The sequence below is a fragment of the Chroicocephalus ridibundus genome, chromosome Z (assembly GCF_963924245.1).
Source record: "Chroicocephalus ridibundus chromosome Z, bChrRid1.1, whole genome shotgun sequence".
Classification (NCBI taxonomy): domain Eukaryota; kingdom Metazoa; phylum Chordata; class Aves; order Charadriiformes; family Laridae; genus Chroicocephalus; species Chroicocephalus ridibundus.
The window spans coordinates 51,844,673-51,872,130 of NC_086316.1; the positions used below are offsets into that span (position 1 = coordinate 51,844,673).

General features: G+C 36.5%; 1 protein-coding gene across 7 annotated transcripts in view; it reads left to right on the forward strand.

Annotated features, from left to right (window-relative positions):
* Nucleotides 1-27,458, forward strand: part of ZDHHC21 (zinc finger DHHC-type palmitoyltransferase 21) — a 45,294-nt gene that overhangs the window by 8,769 nt on the left and 9,067 nt on the right. For 6 of the 7 annotated variants that reach the window (XM_063319972.1, XM_063319969.1, XM_063319975.1 and 3 more), the window contains 3 exons: nucleotides 2,205-2,316; nucleotides 3,899-4,037; nucleotides 13,522-13,638. In XM_063319972.1, the coding sequence (XP_063176042.1) occupies nucleotides 2,205-2,316; nucleotides 3,899-4,037; nucleotides 13,522-13,638 (368 nt within the window). Of the gene's footprint in view, nucleotides 1-2,204; nucleotides 2,317-3,898; nucleotides 4,038-13,521; nucleotides 13,639-20,074; nucleotides 20,660-27,458 lie in introns of those variants that run through there. The other variant, XM_063319973.1, reaches the window with a different exon arrangement.

Here is a 27,458-nt window from a genome sequence, read left to right on the forward strand (position 1 = left end):
ATAGAGTAGCAACTTAACATGAGAATTCCCTTCTGTCCTTGTGAATTTGTCATAAAATTCTTGTATGGTATTTGATGCTGCAAACATTAGGGGGAATTTGAAACCTCAATAATTCTGCACAGAGAAAGCCAGTACTTTTGTGAACTACTTGATGCTATTAAAGTGCTTGTCTAATGCATAGAGCTTTTACATAGTGGTTTAAAATGTACTAGGGCTATTAAACAGCATGAGCTTTGTCACATTAACAGAAAATACTTTCTGAATGTAGAAAATGTATCAAATGCAGTGAAGGGTGAATATTTCAGTCTTCTCTTGCAATGTGGTGGGTGCCAGGGGTAACATTTTGCTCTGTCTTCCTAATGTTAGTGAGAATTCAAGGTGGTGTGTTTGGAAACATGATCTGTTTAGCCTCAGCACTGATGTTAAGCTGTGCACAAAATAGACAGCAGATAGTAGGAAAGGATGTATCTCTCTGGGATTCAGATGTGAAACACTGATTGCGGAAAATCTCCTGTCAGTGTTCTTTCTGCTCCTGGTAACTGAGCCTTTGATCCAGTAAAAACAAAGGTGGCTCAGACTTGAGTCCTGCAGAGTTCTTGTTGCAGGAAGAATAACATGGTTTCTGCAACCTGAGCTGGAGAATGAAGACGCTCAGTACAGTTACGGAAAATTACATTTATGACTGAACATTCATCTACCTGCAAAGTGCCAGGACCAGTACAAATTCCCTTTGTGCGCAAATGTTTCTTTCTCTTTTAAGGGATACCTTTGAATGCCCGTCCAACCTCTCCATGCTCCATTCATTTCGTACGTCAATGATACTTTATAGATACTTCTGAAGATGGAACACTTAGGCTTCACTGTGACATTGATACTATGATTTGGTGTGTGCTATATCAGAGATACTGTACTTTCTAAAGTAGCACTACAGTTCTCTGTTATTCTCTAGGTTGACAGGAAGATATGTTTTTGCACGGTATAAATTGTATTCAAAAATGAAGTTGGGGTGTTTCTGAACTCTGCTGGTAGCTACCCTGTTAGGGAGTGACACCTTTGTGACATGGGATTTATGGCAACAGATTGTAAATCACTTCCCATCTGTCATTATTACTAGTTTAATGATCTCAGATATTGGGTTTCTTTACGTCCAGTGTCCAAATGTTATTTTGCAGCAAGACAGACAAGGCTAGAGTTGCCTGCAGGTGCCTCAGAAGTGCTAAATTTAACTTTATTTTGTTTACACAGGGATAATGCTTTACCATGTAAAACTTCAGAATGTCCTACTCTAAAAACTAAGCTTATTTATTTTCCCCATGGGATTTAAGAAATTGCTTTGCATCAAAAAAGTTCTATTTAGGTTAAAACAACTGGTCAGAGTATTTAACATGCACCTATTTTCCTTGGAGACAGAAAATAAATGGTTTTATGAAGGGAAGCATTACAGTATTGGTGTGGTTTGTTTCCCATGTGAAGGTGAACTTTCTGAATATGTAACTTGAATTCTCATTTTCAAAGTTTTCCTCTAGTTTGGGTGGTGCAATTTGACATAAATAATAGCTAAGCTGAGCAATAGTAGCTCCTGATAGTTTCAGCTACTCAGTGTCTCTGGAGATCAGCTTAAAGAATTTCATGTTGGGCATCCAAAAACAGTGTATATTTTTAAATACAAGCCTATCCTCTGTCTGTTCTTTGGTCATCTTATGTGTGAAAGTGCATGTTGTGAGATGGATGCCTTAGAATTCTTTGAGATGGGAGGTGCTACTGAGGCGTTCATTGTGTGTTTTATTTTAGTTAGCTATCTGTGACAAATTCAAGTAGCAATATTTCCTTGGGAGGTTTTGGAATGGCAGGGTGATTGTACGACGGTTCTGTCTAGCAGATATGTTTTATCATGTAGACATGTAAGAAAATAATTGAATTACAGCCTTCCTTGTTTGAGTGACACTTTTTGTACTGTAATAATTACTCCCTAGAAATATATAGGAGGAGAGAGGATTTTGGAGAAGAAAACTGGCACAGAGTGTCAGTAATATTTTCCAGTTTAGTTAAGGTGACAATGGAAAAAAAAGTTTTTTATATGGCTGCTTGCCTTTCTCAGATCATAGTAAGATTTTTTTCTCTTTGAATCACTACCATATAGATTTATCATGAGCGTGCTGTACTGAGTTTAAATCTCTCTAAGGTGTCTTTACATTTTCACCTAGAACGAGAATATTGGGAATTATGTAACAAGTGCAATATGATGAGACCAAAGCGTTCGCATCATTGCAGTCGTTGTGGACATTGTGTGAGGAGAATGGATCACCACTGCCCATGGTAAGACCAGGACATTCGTTCTAACAATCTATTGTTATTTTAGTGAATCATCTCAAATCTCATGGGCTTGACTATTGCTCATTTGTCGTATTGCTTTCCCAGTAGTGCTTAATCATTTAGGCATTTAGAGCAGGGAAAGAACAGCTTTGAGACATTCTTATGTCTGCAAGTAAAATTGCCAAGTAAGCACTGTTGCAATGTAACATTTTATCATTGTCAAATTGTTACATGCCATATAGTTTTGGAAAATTCATATATTTTGTTTAAAGATGACTGAAATATTTATTCCTAAAACTGATCTCAACAAAATTAATTTGTACATTGCAGATTTATTTCATTTGTTGCAACTTATTTTCTGATGCTGGACAAAAATATTTTTTGTAGGAAATTAAACAATATTTATGTTTCTTGGATTGGAAGAAAAGATTACAATTTCAGCATAAGGGGGCGGATGCTCTTAATAATAATAATAGATTATGGTTTCAGGCAGTTTTTGGTTTTTAGTTTACCAAATGGCTGTGCTGAGTAGAAAATGTTATTGAATCATACCATACCACACTTGCCATAGCCTCTCTGGTTTTGTAGTGAAGTTACTTATTTTGGTGTTCTCTAACTAGTTTCAGTCAAAATGAACTAATCTGGCTAAAAATCTCTATTTAAACTAATTGTTTGTAGCTTAAAAGGAAAATAAAAATTTCTGTCAGTAGTTGTGTGGTATCACTTCCAGGAAGACAGCAATGATGAACTGCAGAGGACAGAATTGACATCAGGATCCTCCTATGTTGATTTATCCGTTTTTCAAAGTACCCTTTTTGTTAATCATTGCTTCAGAAAATAGTGCCAGTATAGTACATTTGTCATTATGGCTTAGCTTTGTATTGATGTCTGTGCCAATGCTTGCATGAAATTGCAACCTGACCACATTTTTTGCGTCAGTGTAACTTCTGTGTAGCAGAATAGACCTAGATTTCAAGGGTTTTGAATCTCATACTCAATGTTTCCAGAACCCATGTGATTCTTTTACTCCTTTATGTTGGAGTGTGCAGAAGGAGTTTCTGAATAGAGATGCCTGTTCTGTCTTCTGTTTCTTAGGCTCCTTCCTAAAGTCATGCTTAGTTGTCATCGGGGTACCCTGTGATCACATTTATTTCAAACATTTTTTTGCGTTTCCAGTTTTTGGACTCTACGCAGTTCACAACTAGTGAATTATGTTGAGTAGCAGAACATGATAAATATTACTATGAAATTTCAGAGAGTTTTAAGAAATAATTTTGTTGAGTTTTACTTAACATTATAAATGTATCTTTGCTACATGAATATATGGAGAAATAAGTGTCGTGTTCTAAGCAGTGACCTCAGTAATGCAATCTGCACTTTAAGTGGCAGTGAAAGGAAACCACCCTTTACAGTAACTGCCATCTCTGACATACAGACCATCACTTTGATTAAAAATGGAGTGATTAATCAGTAATTCGTATGTTTTTCCGTAAATAATCGTAACTGCTCTTATTCACAGTATCATAACTGCAGTGTTAAGGTCATTATGTTTCTGTCTTTATATGTACACTTTGTTTCTCTGCAGGATTAATAATTGCGTTGGTGAAGACAATCACTGGCTGTTTTTACAGCTGTGTTTCTACACTCAGATCCTTAGTTCCTATACGCTGATACTTGATTTCTGCCATTACTACTACTTTTTCCCTCTGAAAAAAGAAAACTGGGTAAGAATCTGTTTTCTCTACAAAGTGAATAAATAGCTAGTACTGCAATGTAATTTATTGTGGTACCTAGTTACTACACATTTCTGCTGGCTCAGTTGATTGACAGTGGAGAGTTTATCTAGATGTATGTTATCAAGTGAGCAAACTGATTTATGGTAAGTAACAAAATATCATTCTTAAAGGGTATATGATTTCTATATGTTAAAAACACAACGTTAGTTTTCTTAGAAATCTAGGAAAGGAGGACAGAACCAGTTAGGTTCCTTTAGAAGTGATTAGTGAATACTGGGAAGAAGCAAGGTGACTACTTTAGGCGTATTCAAATTTCTTTTTACTTTCTCCAAAGTAAATCTATGCAGAGTATATATCTATCCTAAGTCACTATATAAAAATGATGATATTGCCAGAAAAATGAGAAAAAAACATACAATCATTCTGAAAGGAGAAAATTGTACCTTGGTTTTGAAGCAATATCTCATGTTGCTTTGAAAAGGTGATGTGGGTTAAGGGAGAATTAAGTTTGATTTGTTTTACTTGGACTCTATGCCATTATCATATTTCAACATCTTGTCATGAGCAAAATGCAGTTGAATACACAAACAGATAAAATGGACTTACGGATTGGAATAGAGTAAAAAAATATGGAATTTCTTCCATTATGGAACCAAAATTGTAAAGTCTGTGTGCTCATTTATGTCTATTATCTGTAATGTTCAGAATATTCAAGAGGTTTGCTTGAAAATTGCTGAATGCTTGAAAGTGCTAGAATAGCAAAGCTGATACTCTTTCTTTGGAAGAAAAAGTTATGAAGTCTTGCTCATAAAGAAAGACAAAAACTTCTGCCCAAAATCTGAAATGGACATTGTATTTGTACTGGACTATAACAAATACAAGCGCATTAAAGAGAAAAACCTAAAAAACAAGTTTAAAATATACTCAAAATCAGATAACATTCCAGATGTCCTAAGTGAAGAGAATAAGACCATCCCAGAAATTGGTAGTTTACTGTAAATTTTGTTGAGATTTTTTCCAAGTACTGAAGTGCCACAGATTTTTTTTATTTCATGTTGATGTGACACTCCAGCACACTCTCTGCTGGTGACATCACACCCATCTGTCAAGGCTGTTGGAGACTGGCCTTGGTTATGGGTAAGGCAAGTCCTGTTTTCCATTTTGGTGAACAACTTAAGTTTGTTATGTTATTTTTTATCCCAAATGGTATAAACCAAAAATAATAAACTTCCTGAAAAATATTACATCTGGAAAAGAATGGGGCGTAGCCTTCCAAGCTTATTTGCTCCCATATCAGTCTGTAGTGTATGTGAAGATGTTGTGTCAAAGGAGAGCTGACAATGTAGGAAGACTTGGATCATCCAGAACTGAAAAAAGTGCTATATTCAAGTTGATAGATAGCAACTTCTTATTATATGGAATGTACCGGAGTTGAGGAGTTTTGCAAATCTCTCTTAAAATAGCTTCTATTCTAATAGAATAGCTTCTTTTTAATTTGTTCATCCGTATGAATATTTCCATTTAAATGGTTTAAGGAACTCTAGAATATGGAAAAGAGACAACTTTGCTGTCTGCTTGGAGCATCTTTCCATAGACACTGTCCTGTAAACTGAGACAGACCTGTAAAATGTGTCTCTTAAAATGGAGTATGTACATTTTTCACCTTCTTTCCAGTTTTTTGCGGGTGGGCTTTTGATATTCACCCTGTTTTACAGGCATTGTGAGATTTAAGGGAGTTGCTTTGATTTGTAACTGCATTCAAGTTAAAAGGGATATGAAATTGCAGTCTTTCTGTATTAGTCAAGAAATCTGTTGTCTAAGTAAAATTTCTTATGGATACGTTGCATTTTGGATTTTTTTGAAATTTAATGTTTTTGAAAGGTAACTAACTGTAAATGCCTTTGCTTCTAGTTTCAGTGGCTTTGTAAACTTCTTTTTAATTTATAAACTAAGTTAACCTACTGCATTTCTGGACAGAGTAGTCTTCTATGCTTTCTGTATTCTGTAGGCTTCCTGTGCACAGGGTTTGCAGGTTTCAAGCGCAGTGGCTTCTCAGTGATACTGATCTGAATACTGGATTGGGTATTGCAGTGCTTTTAGGAGGAGTGTTATTTTTCAAAGATAAAATCTTTGTCTGAACTGGCGCTGCTTCTCTAATAGTATAATTTCATGGTAGGATATTTCCTTTTTATTGTGAGAGTCCCCTGAATGCTGTAGCTTACTTTAAGTAATTATACTGTATTGAGATAACGAACCCAAGTTCAGTTTGTTAGCGTTGCTTTTTAAAAACATGATGAAAGGGAACCAAATTATTTGCTTGGTTTGAGCAAGAGAGGAAAAGGGAAATCATGTTTACTTTGGATGGTTTACAACATCTAAAGAGGTGATAATAAATAGTTATTAATAATAATAGTTCAAAAAATGAATATATATAAAACTTTGTTCTTGATGATTTAACTGAGTTAATTTCAAATCTTCTGGAGAGAGGCCTACTTTTAATATCAACCCTTTAGAAGATGTGACAGGTTAGGAGGCCAAATACATAGGCAATAATAATTTTAACCCAGTTTAATGTAATTGCCTGAAGAGTGGATCAGGTTCACATGTTTGGCTGCCAAAATTTAGAGAGAGTCATAGAAAAAATGGAATACTTTTTTCTGTTTGGTTCTGGTTTGTTTCAGCTGTGGGTTTTTTGGCTTTATCGACTTGCAGATATGGACACTTCAAATGACACTTCCTTTTGAAAAAGTGGATCTGTGTTACCGTATATAACATTCTGTGCCCCGGAGAGATAAATACGTTTACACCATATAGAAAAACTTAGTAGACACAGCAGGTCTGGTCTGCTCAGACCTTTGTTAAGTCTCGTGTTACACTGAATAGTATTTAGCTTTCTCAGTTTTTCACCTGCAGGACTGGGGGACACACAATGAAGTACAGAAAATTAAGAATAATTTGTTTGGGTGTCTAGTCAGTATATCATAGAATCATAGAACAGTTTGGGTTGGAAGAGACTTGAAAAGGTCATCTAGTCCAAGCGCCCTGCAGTGAGCAGGGACATCTTCCACTAGATCAGGTTGCTCAGAGCCCTGTCCAACCTGACCTTGAATGTTTCCTTGGATGGTGCATCTACCACCTCTCTGGGCAACCTGTGCCAGTGTTTCACCATCCTCATTGTAAAAAATTTCTTCCTTATATCAGTCTAAATCTACCCTCTTTCCCCATCCTTCTTACAACACCTGTTTTAAGTACTGAAAGGCTGCAAAAAGGCCTCCCTGGAGCCTTCTCCCTGGAGCCTTCTCCCTGGAGCCTTCTCCCTGGAGCCAACTCTCTCAACCTGCCCTCAACAGGAGAGGTGCTGCAGCCTGCTGCTCATTTTTGTGGCCCTCCTCTGGACCTGCTCCAACAGGTCCATGTCTTTCCTGTGCTGAGGACTCCAGAGCTGGACACAGTACTTCAGGTGGGGTTTCTCTAGACAGCAGTAGAGGGGCAGAATCCCCTCCCTTGACCTGCTGGCCATGCTTCTTTTGATGTAGCCCAGGATGTGTTTGGCTTTGTGTGAGTGCGCATTGTCAGCTCATGTCCAGCTTTTCATCCACCTGGAATATATCTGCCTGGAAGGTGACATCAGAGCCCCGTTCAGCGGATTTTTTAAAAACGATGCCATATAACTTTGTACTGTAGAATAATTTGTCAGAATTATGTAATTTTGACAGGACCAGTGAGAAGATTTGCTTACTATTAGTTTTTTAGGAAAGCATCGTGCAAGATTCTTTTCGGTTTTGTCTGTTGATTAAAGCTGAAGTACCACAGCATTCCAGAGGCTGCAGTACCTTTTACCTTTCACAGAAGCGCTATTCTTTGTTGAAATTTTGTCTGTAACCAAGAGCTTACGTTTTCTGAATTGACAGGGGCTAGTGTTTAGCACAGATTCAGAAAACTGGATAATTTTTTCTAAACAGCCATCTGGAATTAGCTTACTTCTTGCTCATTAAAAATACTTGTGAATTTTTTGGCAGTGTGCCTTCATCTTAATTTTTATTCTTTGGATATAAAATAGTACATGACACAGAAGCTGTAGAATTAAAATTTCTTTTCATGCTGTTGTGAAATAATCATTTTATCACGCTGTTAAAAGCACTATGAAAATATGATCATTGTATGCATGTTAGTATTTCCTTTTGATTGAAAATTTACTTGTTTTTTTTAAAGCTCTTATCTTTTAAAGGGTTAAGTAAGAAAAACCCAAACATTTTTAATTAAGTATACTAAGGTAAGGGTGATAGCCATAAAGCTAATGGAGGAAGCCATTTCAATAGAGATGCAATCTTTCAGCTTCAGGTCTTAAAACAGAATATTGCTTCATAGTATTCTTGGCTCTTGTAATTGATACAGTCAGAAATTGGTTATTGCTACTGTTTGTCCAGCAGGAGGAGTACGATTACTGCTAGAAATGAAGGAAATGGTGATTAAATTGTCTATGTGAGAACCTAGCAGAAGAAAAACGGGTATTTTAAATAAAACAGCATATGGGTTCCTCTGCTAGCTTTGGTAATTTTTAAAGGCTAAGTCCTTAATTTTGCATCTTTATTAAAAAACATCAAGGTCAGGACTGCTGTATCTTTTAGGAAGTATTCGATCTTGTGGATAGTGAAATGAGAAGAATACTAGTCTTCTAATAACTACCTAGTTGCTCTCTATATGGCTGTGCTGGCACAGATTCTAAACACAGCTGTTCAAATAGAAGCAAAAATAAATGCTTTGGCAGTATATTTTACCTGATTCATAGGCGGCTTTTTATCTTTCCTGCAAAAGAAATTTTGCTGATACGTTCTATTTGCTAAAAATGTTGCTAGCATGATTGTCATAGCAAAAAACACTGACATATAAAAAGCTAAACCCCTTTGGTCTGGTTTAGTTTTATTTTTTTCCTTGTTCTCCAGTTATCTATTGTATATTATGAAAATATTGTTACTTATCTAATTTTTGAAGTGTTCTGAGCTCTATTGGTTGAAGGGGAGGAACATCATGGAGGAAGTGTTGTGGGAATATCAGTCTGCTCTGTCTGGGACTCAGCCTTCCCAGTTCCAAATTAAAGGTGTTGGGAAATATTCATTAGATTTTTTGAGAAGATTATTTACAGTGATACTTATTTCAATATTATGTATTAACTAATATTAATTAAAATCTGGAAATACATATCATCCAAAGTCCATTTATACTGTAAAGAGAATTTAAAGGGAACCTTTTCTCTTAAGGTCATGAAATGACCTACAGGATGTGAGAGTTTTTAGAAAAATGAAAATACATCAAAATTTTCCTTCTCAGTGTTCTGCAAAACTGACCTAACCCTGCTCTCCTCCCGTATTACTCATTTAGTAGACCTGAAATAGTCCTGAATCAAAAAGTTCTTTACATAAACATCAGTTGTTACTAATAATAAATATCTCTACTAAAGGGCTTATTAGAATGCAGCTTGTGTTCTGTGAATTAATTTCCTTTTTTTTTTTTTTAACATGAGTGAATTTTCTCTGTTGTACTTCTCCTTCCTCTTTCATCCTGCAAAACCTGCAGTCTGTATTTTTTGTTTTGCTTCTTTGAATCCGACAGCCTGGCTTTGTTCTGTATTCTGCACTGTTTTTATGATAGCCAAGTTGATAGACTGACTTCATCACCAGACTGGGACAGACATCCTGGGCATTTGCAACTGAGAATAGACAAGCAGGTTAGCATATGTTACATGAGGTGTCCCTTCCCCAAGAGAAAGATGAAGTATCTTAATATATTTTTCTAGTATATTAATTTCTGTGTATATCATATTTCAATAAAGAATCAAGATTGAATAAACGAATCTTACATTGTAAATGAAGATTTATGAAGATTGTTTTTCACTTTGTCTCTTCTGTAACATACAATAGTCCTGTGCTGGTCCTCTTGAAAGCTCTGTCCTCTGTACAGAGTGTGCTGTTTTTAAAGGAATACTGTAAACCCTTGAAAATAATAACCCAATACTGCAAATGGCAGGGACCCATTAAATGTTTTCATATTTTATTTTTTTTTTCAGAAAGTTGAATTTGGAAGCAGTGGTCGTATCATTGAATATGATTTTGAGCTGGACCCATCATTATTTTTAACCTCTCTCTTGTGTGATAGCATAAAGCTGTAATAGCTGTTTTCCTAGTCAGTGGTAGCATTCATCATAGGGATCATCCCTAACAGTCAATGCTCACAAATGAAAAACATGGCATGTGTTCTGCAGTGGGCTTGGGGAAGTGTCATGTGAATCTGTCATGGATACTGGCTTTCTATGGAATGTTTTAGTATTGCCTATTTAGGTAAAGATGCCAGAGCTCATGGTTTGTAATCCATTCCTCAAGGTAATCCTACGGGCCTGCACTTTTTTTCTTATTCTGTGACAATTTCTATTTTATACATTTCTATGCATTTTTTAAGTTGCCAAGAATCCTTGCATTTTGACTGGGTGGGTAGAAATAGTGGCTGAAGGGAACTTAAAAACCTTTAGAACAGGCAACAGCCCAGGGGGCGGGCACATCTGAGCTGTGTAAGAAATGCTAAGTAGAAAGGTGATGGCAGCAACACACGTGAACTGAAGTTTTGACAGAGCAGTTAGGCTGTGATGTTGACAGAGGAGAAAGGGGCTACCTGAAGGGCAGCTCTGGCATTGTTAAAACTCTGCATTTAACATCTGTGCTAAGGCCATGTATGTCAGCCTGTCCCAAAGTGGAAAAAAGCTGCTATGGGACAAATCCCTATTGTGCCATGAGAAAGAGTTCATCTGTTGGTGATGTTATCTTACGTGTGCTTATGCTTTGTGGCTCAGGCTGTCTGGTTCTTTGTCTTAGCACAGATAGTGTGATTTTGGAGGTTGTGGGGGAGCAGGCTGTCTCAGTACTCACACTGCGCTGGGATTGGTGAGTCCTAAATGGTGTTTGAAGAAGAGGATCTGTTCAAAATACACTGAAAGAGGGATTGATTAATTATTGACTAGTCTTGGGGGTTGATTTGTTACAGTTTTGATTGGTTTTCTTAGCTGGGAAAAATTGTTTTTGTCAGTTCTGAGGAAGAATAATAAAACCAAATTGCACTGAGGTTTTTCACAAAGCAGCAACATCCTAAATTATTTATGATGATTATTATTATTACTGTGATTTAAATGGATTTTTTTAAATGGTCTTTTCTTAAATTTTTATGGAGTCACATGTTTCTGTTTCAATGTAGAATTGTGAAAGTAGCTCTGTTATTAAGGTCTGATTACCAAAACACACTATGCCTGCATATACTTTGGTTTTCTGTAGAAAAATGCTGTTCTTTCTGGACACCTTTGCTAGGTGAAGGCCCAGTATTGATTTCCAGGTCATCATTGCCTCAGAGACTTTGATTCCCCTAGGGCTGCGTAATGGCTGGAAAAAACATTGGTAATGTCACCTCTTCTCACTAGTTATTCAGCAAGCCCCAGCCTTTTGCAGTAGATGCTTACATCCTTAAGGAAGGAAGGAAGGAAAGACAGAATAGTATTCCTGGGTCTTCACTTCAGTATGAAAGGTCCTTCCCTTTCTGTACCTCTAGTTTTAACATTGGTTAGAAGGGCCAAATGCAAAATGCAGCCTGCCTTCTTTACGATAGGATTTTCTGATGTTTTGTGTTGGGCGATGTCTCTTTTTCCTGCTGAAGATGATGCTCAAGAGAAGGAACTCTTCTAATTAGAGTGTGTGTGGGATGCTAAGAGCTGTATTATAAACTTTTTTTCTAACGGAGGAGTGTGATGCTAGATCCAGAATGTGACTTCACTGTTGGCATTCTTACATTTCACTGTTTTCTGTCAAGTGGAGTTTGAATATGTTAAAACATTTATGATATAATAAAACAACATACCTATGAAGATATGAAGAGAAACTATTTTACAGCTAGTAGAACTTGTGTCTTACCTTGCTTTTCTTTAAAGCTTTGATGGGCTGGTGGAAAGGGGAATAAAGATTAATATGAATGCCTTTATTTTGAGTTGATTTAACTTTGAATTAACTCATTAACTGAGTAAGAAGAGTTTAAAAAAAAATTAAAATGAAGCATGTATTTTCTACAGCAGCAAGAAAGGCCAATACTAACAAGAGCTTTCTTACCAGTTCAGAAAAGACTGGTGGGGCTTGCTTTTTGTTTTAGCTGGCTAACTAGTGATTTCTTCTTGTTCATTAAATACTGACTTTCTTCACATGTTTAGTAGCCAGTATAAACTTTTTTCCTGAGTTTATATTTTGAACCTTCATGGAGATAATTTAAATCTAAAATCAGACTTCTCTACTAAATACAATTTGCTTTAACTATTATTTGTTTAATTAAAACCCACTATTCCTGAATCTGAGAATTCATCTACCTTAAGTCCTACTGGTTGAATGTAAAGAAGGAAAGATCAAAAGCAGTGGTTGCTTTTTTGGTTTTTTTTTTTTTTGGTGTTTTGTTTTGTTTTGTTTTTTTTTCATTTGGTTCACTTTTATGTTCTGGTTGTAATTTAAAGTTTACTTGAAAGGTTTTAATAGTTTCCTGCTGTGATCTGGCTTTTCTAAGTAGAAAAACAGATGTGTACATTCAAAAGACAGCCTTGAGAACATAGTCGTAACTTATAAATAAGAGAATGGGTGTGTTAACTCATTATCAAAGGGTAAGATGGGGTGTGAACTTGCAGTACATCTACAGTAACTGCCATGTACAAATGTTCTCCTGTGATAAAAATAAGGTGTTTTATCCTTTGAAAAAGATCTATAAAACTCTCTTACACTTTTCATATTTTTTACTGGGTGAAAGCAGGGTTTCCAGAGCAGCTGATACAGTAAATTCATATGCTGCTGTACCCTGAGGCAACTTGGTTTTGTCCCCATATCCATATAATCTACTTTAGGCCCAAATTTATGTTGGATAATAGACAGAATTACAGTGAGACCAATCCAATACTGAGATTTGGATTTTGTACATACCATCTTCAAGAGTCAAGCTAGGAATGCTGTTATGTTTATTACAAAAGAGGTGATGTTAAAATGAAATTGCTACGGCTAGGAGTTGAGGTGCAGGAGTCTTACAAATCAGACTGTTGAACAGAATGAGTTTCTTATGCTTTGGAGCTGGTGTGTAGCAATTTGGCACAGTTTGAGATGGAAGATTCAGGAATAACCCATTTGAGCTTTATCTATTCCCAAACCGAAATATCTGAATGAGTTTTTTTAACAGTCTGGCAAAGAAACACGACTGCTAACATGTATAAAAAAAAAAAAAAAAAGATTATTGGTTTATAATTTTAGTACATAAATGTATCAGTGATTTGGAACGTAGCTCAAAAATCCAGTATTTGCCCTTAGCTGTAAGTCTTCGTGAACAGCTCTTAATCTAGTGTTTCCACTTGATTCAAAGACTTAAATTAATTTCTAAGTGCTAAAGTCTTTCTCTTCTTTCTGTCTTGTTCTAGGATGTTTTTATATTTAGACATGAACTTGCTCTCCTAAGAATATCTGCCTTCATGGGTCTCATAATATTAGGTGGAATAAGTGGACTCTTTTACACTCAGCTAATGGGTATTTTCACTGTAAGTATCTAATTTTAGAAGTATATATTAGTTTTATTTTCAATAAAATTAATAAAAGCAAAAAAGCGCATTGTATTTAAGGGAAGAACAGAGAAACACTTGCAGTATGAGGCACCTATTTGGTATGTGCTTTGTTAAGACTCTCGTCCCCAGGGAAGTCTTACGAAATCTTCTAACAAACAAGTGTCTAATAATTCACCTATCAAGGCAATTTCCTGATTTGTATTGGTAAAATAAAACCATATATTGTCCTGGAATTGTGCAGTGTACAAGGTACATATTTGTGGTTTCTGATTTTTGTTTTTATTTTAAACTCTTATGTGCCCTGGTCTCAATTATACTTTGTGACAGTGGGGCCCACTGATAAATCATACATTCCGAGAACACAGACTTTTTGTTAAGTATTTTAATAAATATGCTTACATTTATATCTCTTCAGTTACTAAGCTGTGGAATGGGATCATGTACAATTTACAGTCCAAATGCATATTCTGTATTTAAAGGTACGGGAAAAAAATCCTCTGTGTGGAAAAATTCTCCAGTTAAATGAATTTGGTAATGTAATAAGTATCTACAAAAACCAAGCTTTTGTTGCTGTAACATGCTGTTCTGGACATTAGGAGTTAATCACTGCCAGTGAATTCTTTAAAGTTATCTTAAGAATCCATAGAAGTGTTTGAAGTACTGCAGTGTTGAACAGAGAGAGTACATTAGTTGGATCTGTACATGTCTGAAAGGCTGTATGACCTGGTCTGCAAAACTTCTTTTTAAAGACAATAATGCACAAAATGACAGCGTCTTTGTGACTACAACTGATTTGAGATCTGCCTGAGATTTCAGTTCGGGATTATGAGGGTTTACGCAGTTTTAATCTTTGTAGGTGCATAATGGAAAACCCCCTAACTGTACTATGTATTCTTAATGCCTTTGTATGGAATAAAGGACAAAAATTATTGTATAGTTTTTTCCTTATGCTAGATAAAACAATAATATTGCTTATTATTTTTACTGTATTACCTTTACATAAGTTTACTGCCTTCTGCGCTTTGTATGACTGTAGCTATGCTGTGTGTTATTTTTGTCATTCTCCAGCTGCTCTGCCAGACTGCATTCTGCGCTGTCAGCCCCCAGGTCTACCAATGTATCTTTGTGCCCCTTTACTGTGTGCCTAATTTCTGTTCCAGGGTCTTGCTGACAGGTTCTCAGCTCTCTGTTTAAATGCTGGCACACAACATTTGTGTCCGTGTCCTGTAGAGTTTGGACTTTTTTTCTAATCTGATACTGTGCCTTGCTGGGTGTCCAGCTGAAGTAGTGCAGACATCTGAATTCTGCTCACCCTCGCTCCCAGTAGTGGGAGAGACAGAAACTCAGGGAGCCTTAGAGTTCAGGTGCTGAAATATGGACGTCTTTTTAGTCTCTCTTAAATGGAGAAGAAACAAAAAGCCTTGTGATTGGTACTACACTAAAACACAGAAATGATACAGAAGAAAACAAGGGGCAAAACCTAAGTCTACCATTCTGTTCTCTGTGCTGCTGGAAGTTGGACTAGATTTTGGCAGTGGCTGTCAGCGTCCATTCAGATACTATGAGTATACATGAAGTAAAAACTCTCAGAGTGAACTTGATTCTGTCAGATACATGTGAATCTTGGGACATCTCTTTTCTGACATAGGATACCAACTGTGCTTCCTCTGCGACAGGCATGAATTCCCAGTGTGTTCCTTCACTGTTCTGAGCCTTAACACTGTCAGACTGCCACCACCACTGCAAACTCTTATAAAGTGTTCTAAAGACTGTTTATTCTATGTCAGTTGTATAATGTACTGTGAAGTACATCCCATTGCACTTACTGAGCTGGCCGCTACCCTGGAACAGATGTGGGCTAATAGCATTTTCAAGTCCAACCTCCTTTTATGTGCTCAAATCATAATTCTGTGGATGGCTGAGCTGCAGTATGCCTGGATACTCTCTTTTGTCCTCTTTGCCAAACTTTGTGAAACACACACACCACAGTAATAGTGGATATGGATGGACTATGAGAGGCAGATGCTGGAAAGTTCAGATCTGCATTAGGGCCTTTCACTGGACGCTACCTATAGCAAAGGGGCTATTGTTCTTGCCTCATATGGACAAGTTTTTAGGTTTGGGATTGTTGGGTTAGGATTTCTGGGGAAATAGAAACCCATCACTGGGATCTTTAATTCATTCACACCATGTGGATGCTGTTGCATTGAAGATGGAATGAAGAAGTCATGGAAGAACATATGTCACCTAGTCCATCCCCCACTCCTAGTATTTGCATACCAGCAGTACAATTGTCTTCTTCCTTTCTTCATGAGTGTAGAATTGGCAAGAATGAACAATACAGTCATTTTGAGGAAATCTGCTTGGGAGCAACTAGTCAGACTTCAAATGAACAAAGCCAGATCTGTTCAGGGAGGTTGTGCTTTGTGCTTAGTTTGCAAATTGTATCAGAAAATATTTCTGTACAAATGGTTTTTGATTGTCAGCATTGTAGTGTGGGGATTTGCTTCCTCCATAAGCACTTACTGACAGCTTTGGCTAGCACATGGAAAAGGCAGAGGAGAGGGCAGCAGGTGAGTGACCAGTTTCTCCGCAGGCACCCCAAAGTCAGCCTATTATGCATATTTTAACTTAGTATAAGGTATGGATCAAAATTTATTTAACAGCAGAACACAATCATTGAAATGTGATAGTGCAGACCTGAGGTTAATTTAAAAGAAAAACACTTGAAGGCATAGATACACACAGTTAAAGCATTAATTTTGTATTAATTGCTCCATAGCTATTTTTGAGACCATTAATTTCAGTGATTGCTGAAGTCACCCAGAGATGTGTGCAAGAGAAGTGTACAAGAGCATGGACCTTCTGAAAAAGGTGAAGCAGAGCAGCTCTTTCTTGTGCTTGTACAGGAAAACAGATAATAAACATTTCCCTAGTTCATGCTCCATGCCTGTGTTTACAGTTTAACGTCAAGTTGAGATTAGTTCCACAGCTCCTAGATAAAATGTATTTTTAAATAATAGAGACAATCAGCATTGCAGCGCTGAGATCTAAGCTTTTACTGATGCGTACTGTTACAAAATTATTCCAGCAAGTTCAGGTTTCTTGGGGTTTAAAGTTACTATTTACCTGTATTTCAAATGCTGCCAAAATTGTATTTTTGTAAAGAAAAATAAACTCAAGATTTATCAAACTTTGACCCTTTTGTAGCAAAACTTCCTGATTTTCCATAATGTAAATGTGCTTGACCATCATTATATAATTTTCCAGAAGTCAAGCCAATAGTTTCCATGTTGTCTAAGTAATCTAAAGCCAAGACTAATTTTTCCCAGGAATATTGGATGTGCATATTAAAAAAATCCCCAGTTCTCCATCTTTCAGTATCTTCTGCATACACAGAATGTGCTCTGCTTAATGTCAGCCTCACAGAAGCAACATGGGATAAAGAAACGGCAAAGTTGTTTGTCTTCTTTAGCATTATCAATAATAAGGAACTAGGCGCTGAAATGGCTGTTGTTTATGGTTGATTTCCACAGTCTGATAGCTCTGCTTAGATGTAAATGATTGGAATGTAGTGTGCATTATGAAGCATGATATGTACCCTTGTTCAGAGCACTCATGCTGATTCTTCATATTTACAGAAGTTTATCCTTTTGCCACTGCAGCAAGATATATAAATTGACCTTCGTATACAGCATTTTTATAAGCAGAGTTGCTCTTTACTAGAGTTGAGTTAAGTGATAGCTCGACAAGCCATAAGAATTGAGCAGAAGTTTTTTAATAGGACTTAAAGGAGAAATACTGGCATTTTCTCCTCTTTGATGAATTTTTTCCAGAGTCAAAAAATGTTATCCAACTGAACATGTGATGGAAATGATGTATCTGATGTACTCCAGCATGTTTCTGGAACAGGGTAGTAGCTGAAACAGGCAAGCAAAGCAGCACATTATGAACAGTGCAGGTGAATATTTTGCCATGTGGGCTGGCACTTTCCAGAATTCAGTGGTGGTGTACAGTTGACTGATCTTCTGTGCCTATCATTGCATAACTCTCATTGGTTATAACAGTACACTAGTTATGTAAAAGTTCTTTAAGAAAAAGCAGCTTGTAATCCGCTGTTACCCTGTTTCATTGGGTGTTCAACAGATACTAAAATGCCTGGAAAAAAATGTGCTCTCTGGTAAAAATGAAAACTTTGTAACTTCTGTACTCAAATTTGTCTCTTGCAGAGAGAATGTTCTTAAGGCTGTACTGCTTGAGAAGGTGATTAATAGATTAATAGACCAAGTTCCCTAATGCACAGTAATTCCTCCGAGTATGTTTACCACCACTCTTATGGTGGTATCACTGTTAGGGCATCAGTAGCACAAGGCTACTCCTATCTCATCTGGAGGTCCAGGAAGCCAAAGAGCAAGGGAGGTGACTTCCTACAATGAGAGAACAGCTGGTTAGCAAAAACTGTCCTTAGAGGAACTTTTGACATGAATTGTTCTGATGAAGAGGGGAGCAGCTGAGGTGGCCTCTGTATATGAGATTAGTGCTTTCTCCCTAGAAACTAGCATATGTGAAACACACTTCTAGCAGAAGGGGCACGTGGTTCCTTTCATCCTCCTTCTCCAGTTGCTTTCCCCAAGCTCTGTTTGCCTTTACTCTCATCATCATCCTGAATTTTAACACTTCTTGCAGCATGTACCTGAGATCGCTCTTGGGGAACTTTTATTTGGAAACGTTGGAAATAGAGGTATCTAAGTTATCTCTAATTCAGAAGTCTCTGAAATTTAAAATCCTAAATTTAGGAAGCTTAGGATCCTAAGAAGGTACTCTTCTTAAAATCTCAGTATAACAATTATTCTTCTTACTTAGAATTTTCATGTTTCTAGAGAATGGGTGAAGGAAATCAGTTTCACCCATGGAGAAAGCACTGTCTGATGTAATTTCCAAAATGATCATATATTTATATTGAAGGCCTGCTTATCTTCTATGCCTGGTGCTTGCTTTTCTAGTCCTCTATTCCCTGACATTGCTTGTAGTGCAAATTTGAATTTTATGTTCTTTAACTGGAAATGAGCCTCTATTCTTATATTCCCAGTAAGCAGAATGTTTTTTAATGACACTGCTTGAGAAGTAAAAGCAAGCTTAGCATAAAACAATAAGGAAAAAAAAAACACAACAAAAAATATTTTTATCAGGTGCACCCTAGGAAAACTAAATGTTCTACTGAGAGTAACACTTTTTTTTTTTTTTTTAAATATTATTGGTACCCCTTGCATCAGACTATTTGTAGCTGCTTGTACTCCTGCAAGCAATTATTCCTCTTTTGCCTTAATGACTACAGGATAACAAGATAGCTCTCATATAGGCACTTTCAAACTCCATGAAGATAGAGAGGTGTTTTTTTATTTGGTGGTTTGTCATAAATACTAAAAATACTATTCATAGATAAATTATAATTTTGCTTGGGGTGGACAGTTCCATTTCAGAAAGTTTTTAAACTTTCAAAAAAAAAAATCCAAAACATCCACTCTCTTGTGCCACTACTGCCTATACCTATTAATGACATTGTATTGCAATGGCAAATGCAAAGTTTATCTAGAAAATAATATTTTGCACTTAACCTAGAAGAAAATCTTGAGGACATATCCGTGTTACTCAATTTTATTTCCAATTACTTTTTTTTTCTGTAGTTATCCTTATATCAAATAATAAAATTTAATTTGAATTAAAACAAGTGGTATCCAGAAACTTGCTTGTTTTCTCAAGACATATTTTCTTGACATGTGTTTTTTAAGAAGTCCTGTCTCATTTGGTATTTTAATATGTAACAGATGTTTGTTTTCCTAAAAAATGCATGACTAGTCTATTAATTTATTCATAGGAAAAGGCATAAATTCACCTAGAAAAATAAAATCTCTTTTATCAACTACAGATTGCTTCTGATTTATAATTGTAGGAGGTGAAGAGCTGCAATTCAGGCTCTTTTAAAAAGGTAGAACTGTCAGAATGCTTGAGTGTATATTAGTGCAAGACTAGCCCTGGCAATTGCATTTCTGTCGATCATGTTCCATTTTTGCTTTAAGAAAGGACTTCTGTATGTCTTTCACGTCACTTATGATGTTTTAAAACCAACTTTTTCTATTCATACAGTAAGATTCTGACATTGGTTATGTTTGATCTGCAAGGCATTACTGTAGAATAAGTAATAAATAATATGGCATGTTTTTTTAAACAATGGCTTGTCTGATTATTTTGAGATTTGTTCCTATCTAGTGAGGTTTTAAATTGCACCAGACACTACTAAGAAGTATTCAGTTTGCTGACCTTTTTTAAGGTTAGTACTTTTTGCACATGTGAGGTTTTCTTGCTCTCAAGATCTGTGTTGTTCTTTATTTTGTTGGCTGCCACCTGTCTGAAGCAATCAGACACTTCTTTCTCTTCCTCTGTACAAAAGGAAAATCCCGTCTTCCCATGGATGGTGGAAGGTAACAGGATAATCAGTTCAGCAGTGATCCTCTGATGTCATTGTGGGAGCCCTGTAAAAGCGGATTATCTGTGACCCAGATAAAATAATTAGAAATTACTTGGACACTTACAAATAACTGATCTACTAATCTCATTTCCAAAGTTGAAAAAGGCTTGTCTCTCAACGTAACACTACCAGATGTTTCTGTTAAACAGCATCCTTTGCAGAGACTAATCTGAACCCTAATTTTAAAGGATTACCTTTGATTGTTTTTTATTTCAAACACTAAACAGTTTGTGTTTTCATTTTTCCATATGTTCAAACAAAGTATTTACATGGAATTAAAGACATTTTCTTCATTTTTCCACTATAGTCTATCAGATATGATTTTGTGTGATTTTTGTGCGTTAGTGTTGCAGAGAAAAACTTTTCATTAAAATCATTTAGCAATTATCTTGTTTCTCTGGGGCAGACCTATGTAACGGATGGGCTTTTATAAATTTAACAGATACCATGTGGTCTTTGTGCAAGGTAGTGGATGTATTATCATAAACTAAGTGGACAGTGACTTTATTAATTTAATTAATGCTGCCGGGGTTTCCTGTTAATTAACTGTTTGAATGGTGTACAGTGATATGCCAATATCCTGGTGTATCAGTACTGTGTGGATGTGGTAGAGAGAAACTTCCCTTTACTTGCTTTGGGGAGGATGGAAGGGAAAACAGTTTACCAGGTGGTGTTCAGCGGTCTGTCCGGTGCACAATGTGATGCCTACCACAGAAATTTTTCCCCTTAGAAGCATTTTAAAATGTTGATCTTTGTTAAGTGCTATGTTTTATTATTGTCGCAGTGTTTCTCCTTTTCACCTTCATTTCACTAGCTTTTATTGTTGTTCTGGCAAACAGATCCGTCTCCACAGGAACGTCGTGAACTTACTGATCCATATATTTTAACTATTTTACTTAGTGCATCTGATACTTAAAGTGAGCACATAGTAAGGAACATCATTCATTTTGCTCAGGGCTTCACTTCTTCTCAAAAGGACAAAAACTTCCTTTTAAGGAAATTGGACAAATTAATTTTCTAGTATATTTGTCCCAAAGGAATATTTTCAAGCAGTTAATTTTCTTTAGGAGTATCATTTCATTTAATAGTATAATGCAAAAATGAAATTTAAACAATAAAAATGCCACTGAAATATTTAAAATTCTTTCTTTAATCAGGCAGGCAAAGTTTTACAGAGGTTGAAAATCTAAATAATGAAAATGTAACTGTAGTTATTCTACTAATAAAACCAAAGGCTTTTTAATTCTTTGCATATTGTGTAGTGTTGATCCATTGCTGTTTTAATATAGAGAGTGCACAAGTGATCTAGCTGTGCTAAAATGCTTTTTGTCTTTAAAAATAAGTATCTTATAATTAAAAATATTTGTAATCATATCTTTAATCAGATAATCTATTAAATACGGTTTTAATTAGTGAAATACTAAGGGCTTTTCCTGTTTTTTCAAACATGGCAGAAATGTAATCAAGGAACTATTAATCCTCATAATTAAGTTTAGCAGAGAAGAAATTAGGATTGGAAGGGGAAATTAGAGTTCCCAGGCAAACGTATTTTTTACCTGGCTATACTAAAGTTTAAGATATAAAATAATTGTGAGGAAGAGCAAAAGTCTACAAACTATAAACCCAAATAGTAATTCAAAATTAGAGATGCAACAGAAAATAAGTTCATGTTAACGTTGTCTATCTGTATCTTCCCTGTTATTCTTGTCCCGTCGTCTTTTCCCATCTCCACCTTTAGTCTATCTATAGGTAAATCTCCTACTAGAAGACTGCATAAAGTCCTATAAATTAAATTGTCAGGAATTAGTGATGTCCTGGTCTTTGAGTGGGATTTTGTTAACTGTGTAAAAGTCTTTTGTAACTTTACCTTGTTTTTTTTAGAATAGACTAGCAGTTTATTTAACATTTTTAATGAATGTATCCTGACAGTCTCAAAAACCTACTTACCATCAAAATAAAATTTTGGTTTATTTAAAAAAACTCTTTCATGAGCTATTTAAAATGTGAGAATAAATTTAAGTGTAAGACACACTAAGTGGCAAAAGATCTCATCTGTTTTATTTAGGTCACTACAAGGTTTCAGGTAAAGTGGGAGTACTTTTATTGAAATTAATGATTTACAATATTATTAAGGAAATGCAGAAGTTAGAAAACGTAATCAAAGATATTTTATCCTGTGCAGAGAGTCAAAAATAATCATGCCAAAAATATCCCCTGTTCACTCAAGGAGGAAGTCCTTTTACAGCTCATTTATTTTTCTAAACAGTAAAGGAAGTACCTTTAGCCAATTGGAAATAAGTAACTATAATAATCACATTTGAGTGTTCTGGGGGTTGAGTGCACTTTATTTAAATGTTTCTCGTCAAATTTATACGTCAGACCACTAAAATGGCTTGTGTGAGGGAGGTCAACAGCCAGCCTTCCTGAACATTTTTTTCTTAATATTTTTTTCTTAAGAAGGTATTTGTAAGTATGAAGAAAAAGTTTTGTCACGTGTCTTGGTGTCCTGCAGCTATCTGCACCTAAGACACCATGGATTTGAAACAGACTGAAGAAACAAGATCCGTTTATATCATCTTCTTTGTAGATGTGTTCCTCATTTGTTATCAGAGGTTTTCTTTTCATTGAATCATTTTCTAATATCTGACAAATACATTGGAAATCTTTTAAACTAAGTTCATCAGAGCGTAGAGGAGTGTAGGAGTATTCCCTAGATGTAACATAGGGTAGCTTCATTTTTCATTTTGCACACAATTCTCTGATTTAGGCATTTAAAGTTAAAACTGAACTAGTAATTTTCAGGCTGAACCTAATTGTAACTGATAAAGTTAAACGTGTGATCTTATGTGAGAAGTCTAGATTAAGAAAACAATGTTAAAAGTGGCCAAATATAAACTGAAAATGTAATTAATGCCAAAAAGGAGAATTTCTGAAATACGTAGTATTCTTTCTATGAGATGTTCAGTGTTACTGCTCACCTGCCACTTACATACACACAATGAAAGGAATGAAAAAACAAATTGTGCGGGTAGAGGATATGTTGTCTTGCAGTTTCAGATAAAAGCAATGGCTGCGAATCCAGGAAGGCTTGCAAGTTTTGTTAGATTTTTCTCTTTCTGCTTTATAATACTTTCCTGCTGATTCTTATATACTGAGTATTTTCAAATGCTAGGAAGCGTGGCATAATGCTTACATTCTTCTGTTGCAAGTATTAAATAGAGCTGTATCGATTACATGTCACATTAAGCAAATACAGAAGAAAAAATGAACCAGAGATTGTGTCTGCATGCTCTGGAGTTAGTCCTTTGAGTTACAAATTACAGCTTCTCCTTTGGAAAACATGAAGCAGTAACAGGAAAATATTCTTTCCATGTGCTCCTTCCATGATAAATTAGTTCATGATTAATGCCATCCTATAGCACATTTTGTCAAACAGTGCATGCGATCTTTTTAAAAAGCCTGTTTTTTCAGGCAGTTGGTTATGCTAGTTAAAAATATAGATGTGAAAGATATATTCCTCTTAGTAGCTAACACAGGTGCATTCATCTGCAAATGAATCTGAAGTTGGTACGTAGAGTTCAGTCCGTGCTCTTAGCTATGTCTCTCCATGTCTCTCGTAACAGTCTTAGCTGTGGCAGTAGCTTACTTTACTTAACGTGGACAAGCTGCTCTTACAGACTTGTAGTAAGTCCTCAAAGCAAAAGAACATTCCTCATCCCCTCAGCAGAATCTGAACCCGTTGCCCTTTTCTTCTTGTTTTAAGGTGATACGTTTTTAGTGATTGCTGTGTTTATTTCCTCTAATTTCTTTTGCCTTTCTTACTAAGGTATGATTTTTTTTCCCCTCATTGCTTTAAGATGTTTATCAGTGGGTGTGTATCTCCGAATAACCGGGTGGACGAACAATAGTTGTTTTCCATCTGGATGATGACTTTGGGGGTCCAGAAGACCTACCATGTGAAATTAATCAATTGTGGGTTAGTCAAATTTGTCTTCTATGCAATTGTGAATTATACGGGATTTTTGGAGATAGAGATTACTAGGACTCAATAGATATGCCATGTTTGCTCATACCAAGTTATTTTCAACTTTTGAATGACTGCCAATTCTCCAAAAGATTTTCACATCAGCATTAGCTGTGAGTCTGGGGGAAAAAAAAAATCTTAGCAGAGTTCTATTTGTATTAATAGTAATCCAAGCTGATAGTAGATGCAGACAGCCAAAGCCTCTTAGGCTCAACACAGTAATACTGATGTTGTAGCAAAACCTTGGTATACATCAAATGCATAATTAAGAGAGATGATATTCTGGTTGAAAGCCATTTGTGAGATGTGTTAATCAACAGAACACCTTGTCATTGGGAAGAGTAGTGGTTATTCTGGTCCTCCTGTCTCAAAAAGAAGAAAAAATCATTTTCCTGAGAAGAACGCCTTAAATAATAGGCCAAAAGTTCAGCTGTGGCCCTCTCCCTTTTCTTCCTCTCCTGTCTCCAGAGGGGCTACCAAGTTTTCCTGAGGTGCTGTGAAGTTTCACTCTCATGCAAAAAGGTAAATTGTTTTGCTCTGAAATGAAAGTACATTTTGAATGAGCCCAGCTGTTTGGCAGCAGTGTTGGGGGAGGGAAGCTGTGAGGGGAATTTGGTTTCTTAAATTCAGTCGCCAGGACTTGTTAAGCAGCTCAACTTCAGAGAGATGTTTCCTCCCATTCCCTCCAGCCCTAGTTCACAGCTTTTAAAATGTGGCTGTAAAGTTTTTTTAATTCTGAAAAAGTATCCCAGAAGTGAAGGATTCACTGCTTGGTCCCAGTTCCTTTACTGTAAAGCAGAAGTATTCTAGAGTAGATGTTGGCATTTTAATGGAAGAAGGAAGAAGGAAGGAAGGGAGGATTTCCTTTGACTTCCTAACTAACTAAAATCCTTAGTATGTTTTAAAGGCGTGGAAGCTTCACAGTCTTTTCTTACAGTCATTTTCTGCAGTTCCTGTTTTGGCGCTTTTGCTTTGTTCATTAATGTAACGGGTTACATTTCTGAGGGCAGCAGACCCTGATGAGCATCTTTCAGGTCTTGATAACATGCCATGATAACAATTAAATGAAATACAACCCCCAGTTCCCAACCTGGGAATTCCTCCAAAAATCTCAAATTCAGTATTTTAGGGAGGAGTACAAACGTTTTAATGAATCAACAATGGAGAAACAAGGCAAAAAGCCATATTTAAGGTACTGTTTTGCTATGTTACTTCTGCACTGAAAGTTGTTTTAAGGCTGCTTTTGTGAAACGATGGCATAAATCTTTGATAGAGAGAAATCAATTATAGTCTGGACTAGCATGCTACCAATGTACGAAAAATCATTAGCAGTCATTGCTTTCAGACATACCAATATTGTTTTGTACTATCAGGTAGACGGCTTTAAGTTGACCAGAGGATAATTCCGAGAGCTGAGATATTTTTGCGGTTACGGAAGGAGCTATGGCATTTCATGAAAATGCTGTCACAACCTCACGGAACTGTCATGGAAGTAGTATCTGTGCTTACTTAGTCCTTTTTTATTCAGAAAGCTGTGTGTGATTTTCTGTTGTCAGCAAAGGTGGTGTTTTCCCTGACCGGAGTTGGACAAAAAGTGGGCCCAAGGAAGCGGAGTGTCCCTGGGCTGTGGAGTCAGGTCCTGCCCCAACAAGGAGAATGGCTTGTGCCTTGTGTTGCTTCCCTGCCACCTGTGGCAGGTGAGGGGCAACGCACTAGACAGGCCCATAAGGTCCAGAGGAGAAGCAGCTTATCTATGGGAATCGAAGCAACAGAGAGTGTTTACAGTCTGCTGCCTCCAGTCCTGTCCTCTCTCACTATTGAGGGGTTGTTCAAATCCACCTAATGATGGGGCCAGAATGATTTATGTGGTCTGTGGTGGGCATGCCTGCTCTGCGCAAAGAGGGAAGAATTTGTGCCTCCTGGTGGGTTGTTGTGAGAAGAGGGGATGCCTCTCCTTTGCCATAGTGCGTCTGGAATTCAGCTGGGTAGGTCGCGGACAGAATTGAGATTTTTGCTGTTTAGCATGTGGTAAGGGATCCTGTTCCAAAACTCATCAGAGCCAGGAAGTGGATACAGAAGGACCAAATTTGGGAGGGGAGTTGAGGCCACCCATGTCTGGCGAAGCAGGGAAGCAGCTTCCTGTGCATTATTTCCCACTCACGTTTCACCCTTCCCCTTCAAAACTTTCTGAAAGATGGTGGCAGAATCCCAGCAGTGCCTGCACTGAATTGGATGCACTGATGGCAGGAACAATCAGGGAACACAGTATGGTTTTATCGCTAGGTAGTGCTTCCAGATGACAATGAAGTCACAGCCTAATTAAACCACAGCCCTTGTGTCTCTGTATGGCTGGGACAATAGAGACTAGCTCTTGGTTTCATTCAAATGCGAGTCTAATCTGACAGGTGCATTATGTGCATGCCTAAATTGATGAACAGCAATGGGAAATATCAAGCTGCCACGAAAAGGAGATGGAACCATGAGAAATATTTCAATTACTGTATTTTGGACCTCATGAGTGATTTTGGGATATAGTGACCTGTGAATGTGCATTGAAAATGCCAAAAACTGTGGAGTTGAAGTGATGGTTGCAAAGCAAACTTTTTTTTTAATATATAGTGCGAAAGTGAGAAAAAAGTACTATTACTGGTAGTTTTAAAAGTTTTATTTGGGGACAAGCTAAGCTTAAATTGATTTGTTAATTATAAAACCTTGTGATTAATTAGATTAATCATGTTCAGAAAAGTATGAATTTAATTTACCGTAAGCTGCAGGGGTACCTTCACTCTGCATAGTATTTAGGTTTTGTTACATTTTAAGAGAATAATTTCTATATTTGGTATTTACCTGTAGAGACTATGGAAACTGATGGTATATTCCTAGTGGCACTGTTTGCATTATAATACTCATGATAATAACTATTCTAAAACTTCTTAGTATCTCCTGCTTTTCAAAATACTACATCTGTTAATAGTTGCATTTTACTAAACTTTCCTGTGGTTTTCTCAGCGGACTACTCCAAGTCTGGAATGGGTGCTTGTGAAAAGTATAGCAAGAATCTACCTTACATTACTCCTAAACGTCGCATGAATTAATTGTAATATCTGAATTAATTTTAGCTGTAATAATGCTGTAAGTTTTTGTTGACCTTCTGTGTCATGTGCTGTCATAGTAAAACTACACAGTATAGTTTCATATCATGTTTGTAAAAGTCATTTAACAGACTGAGTAAATTTGTGCATATAA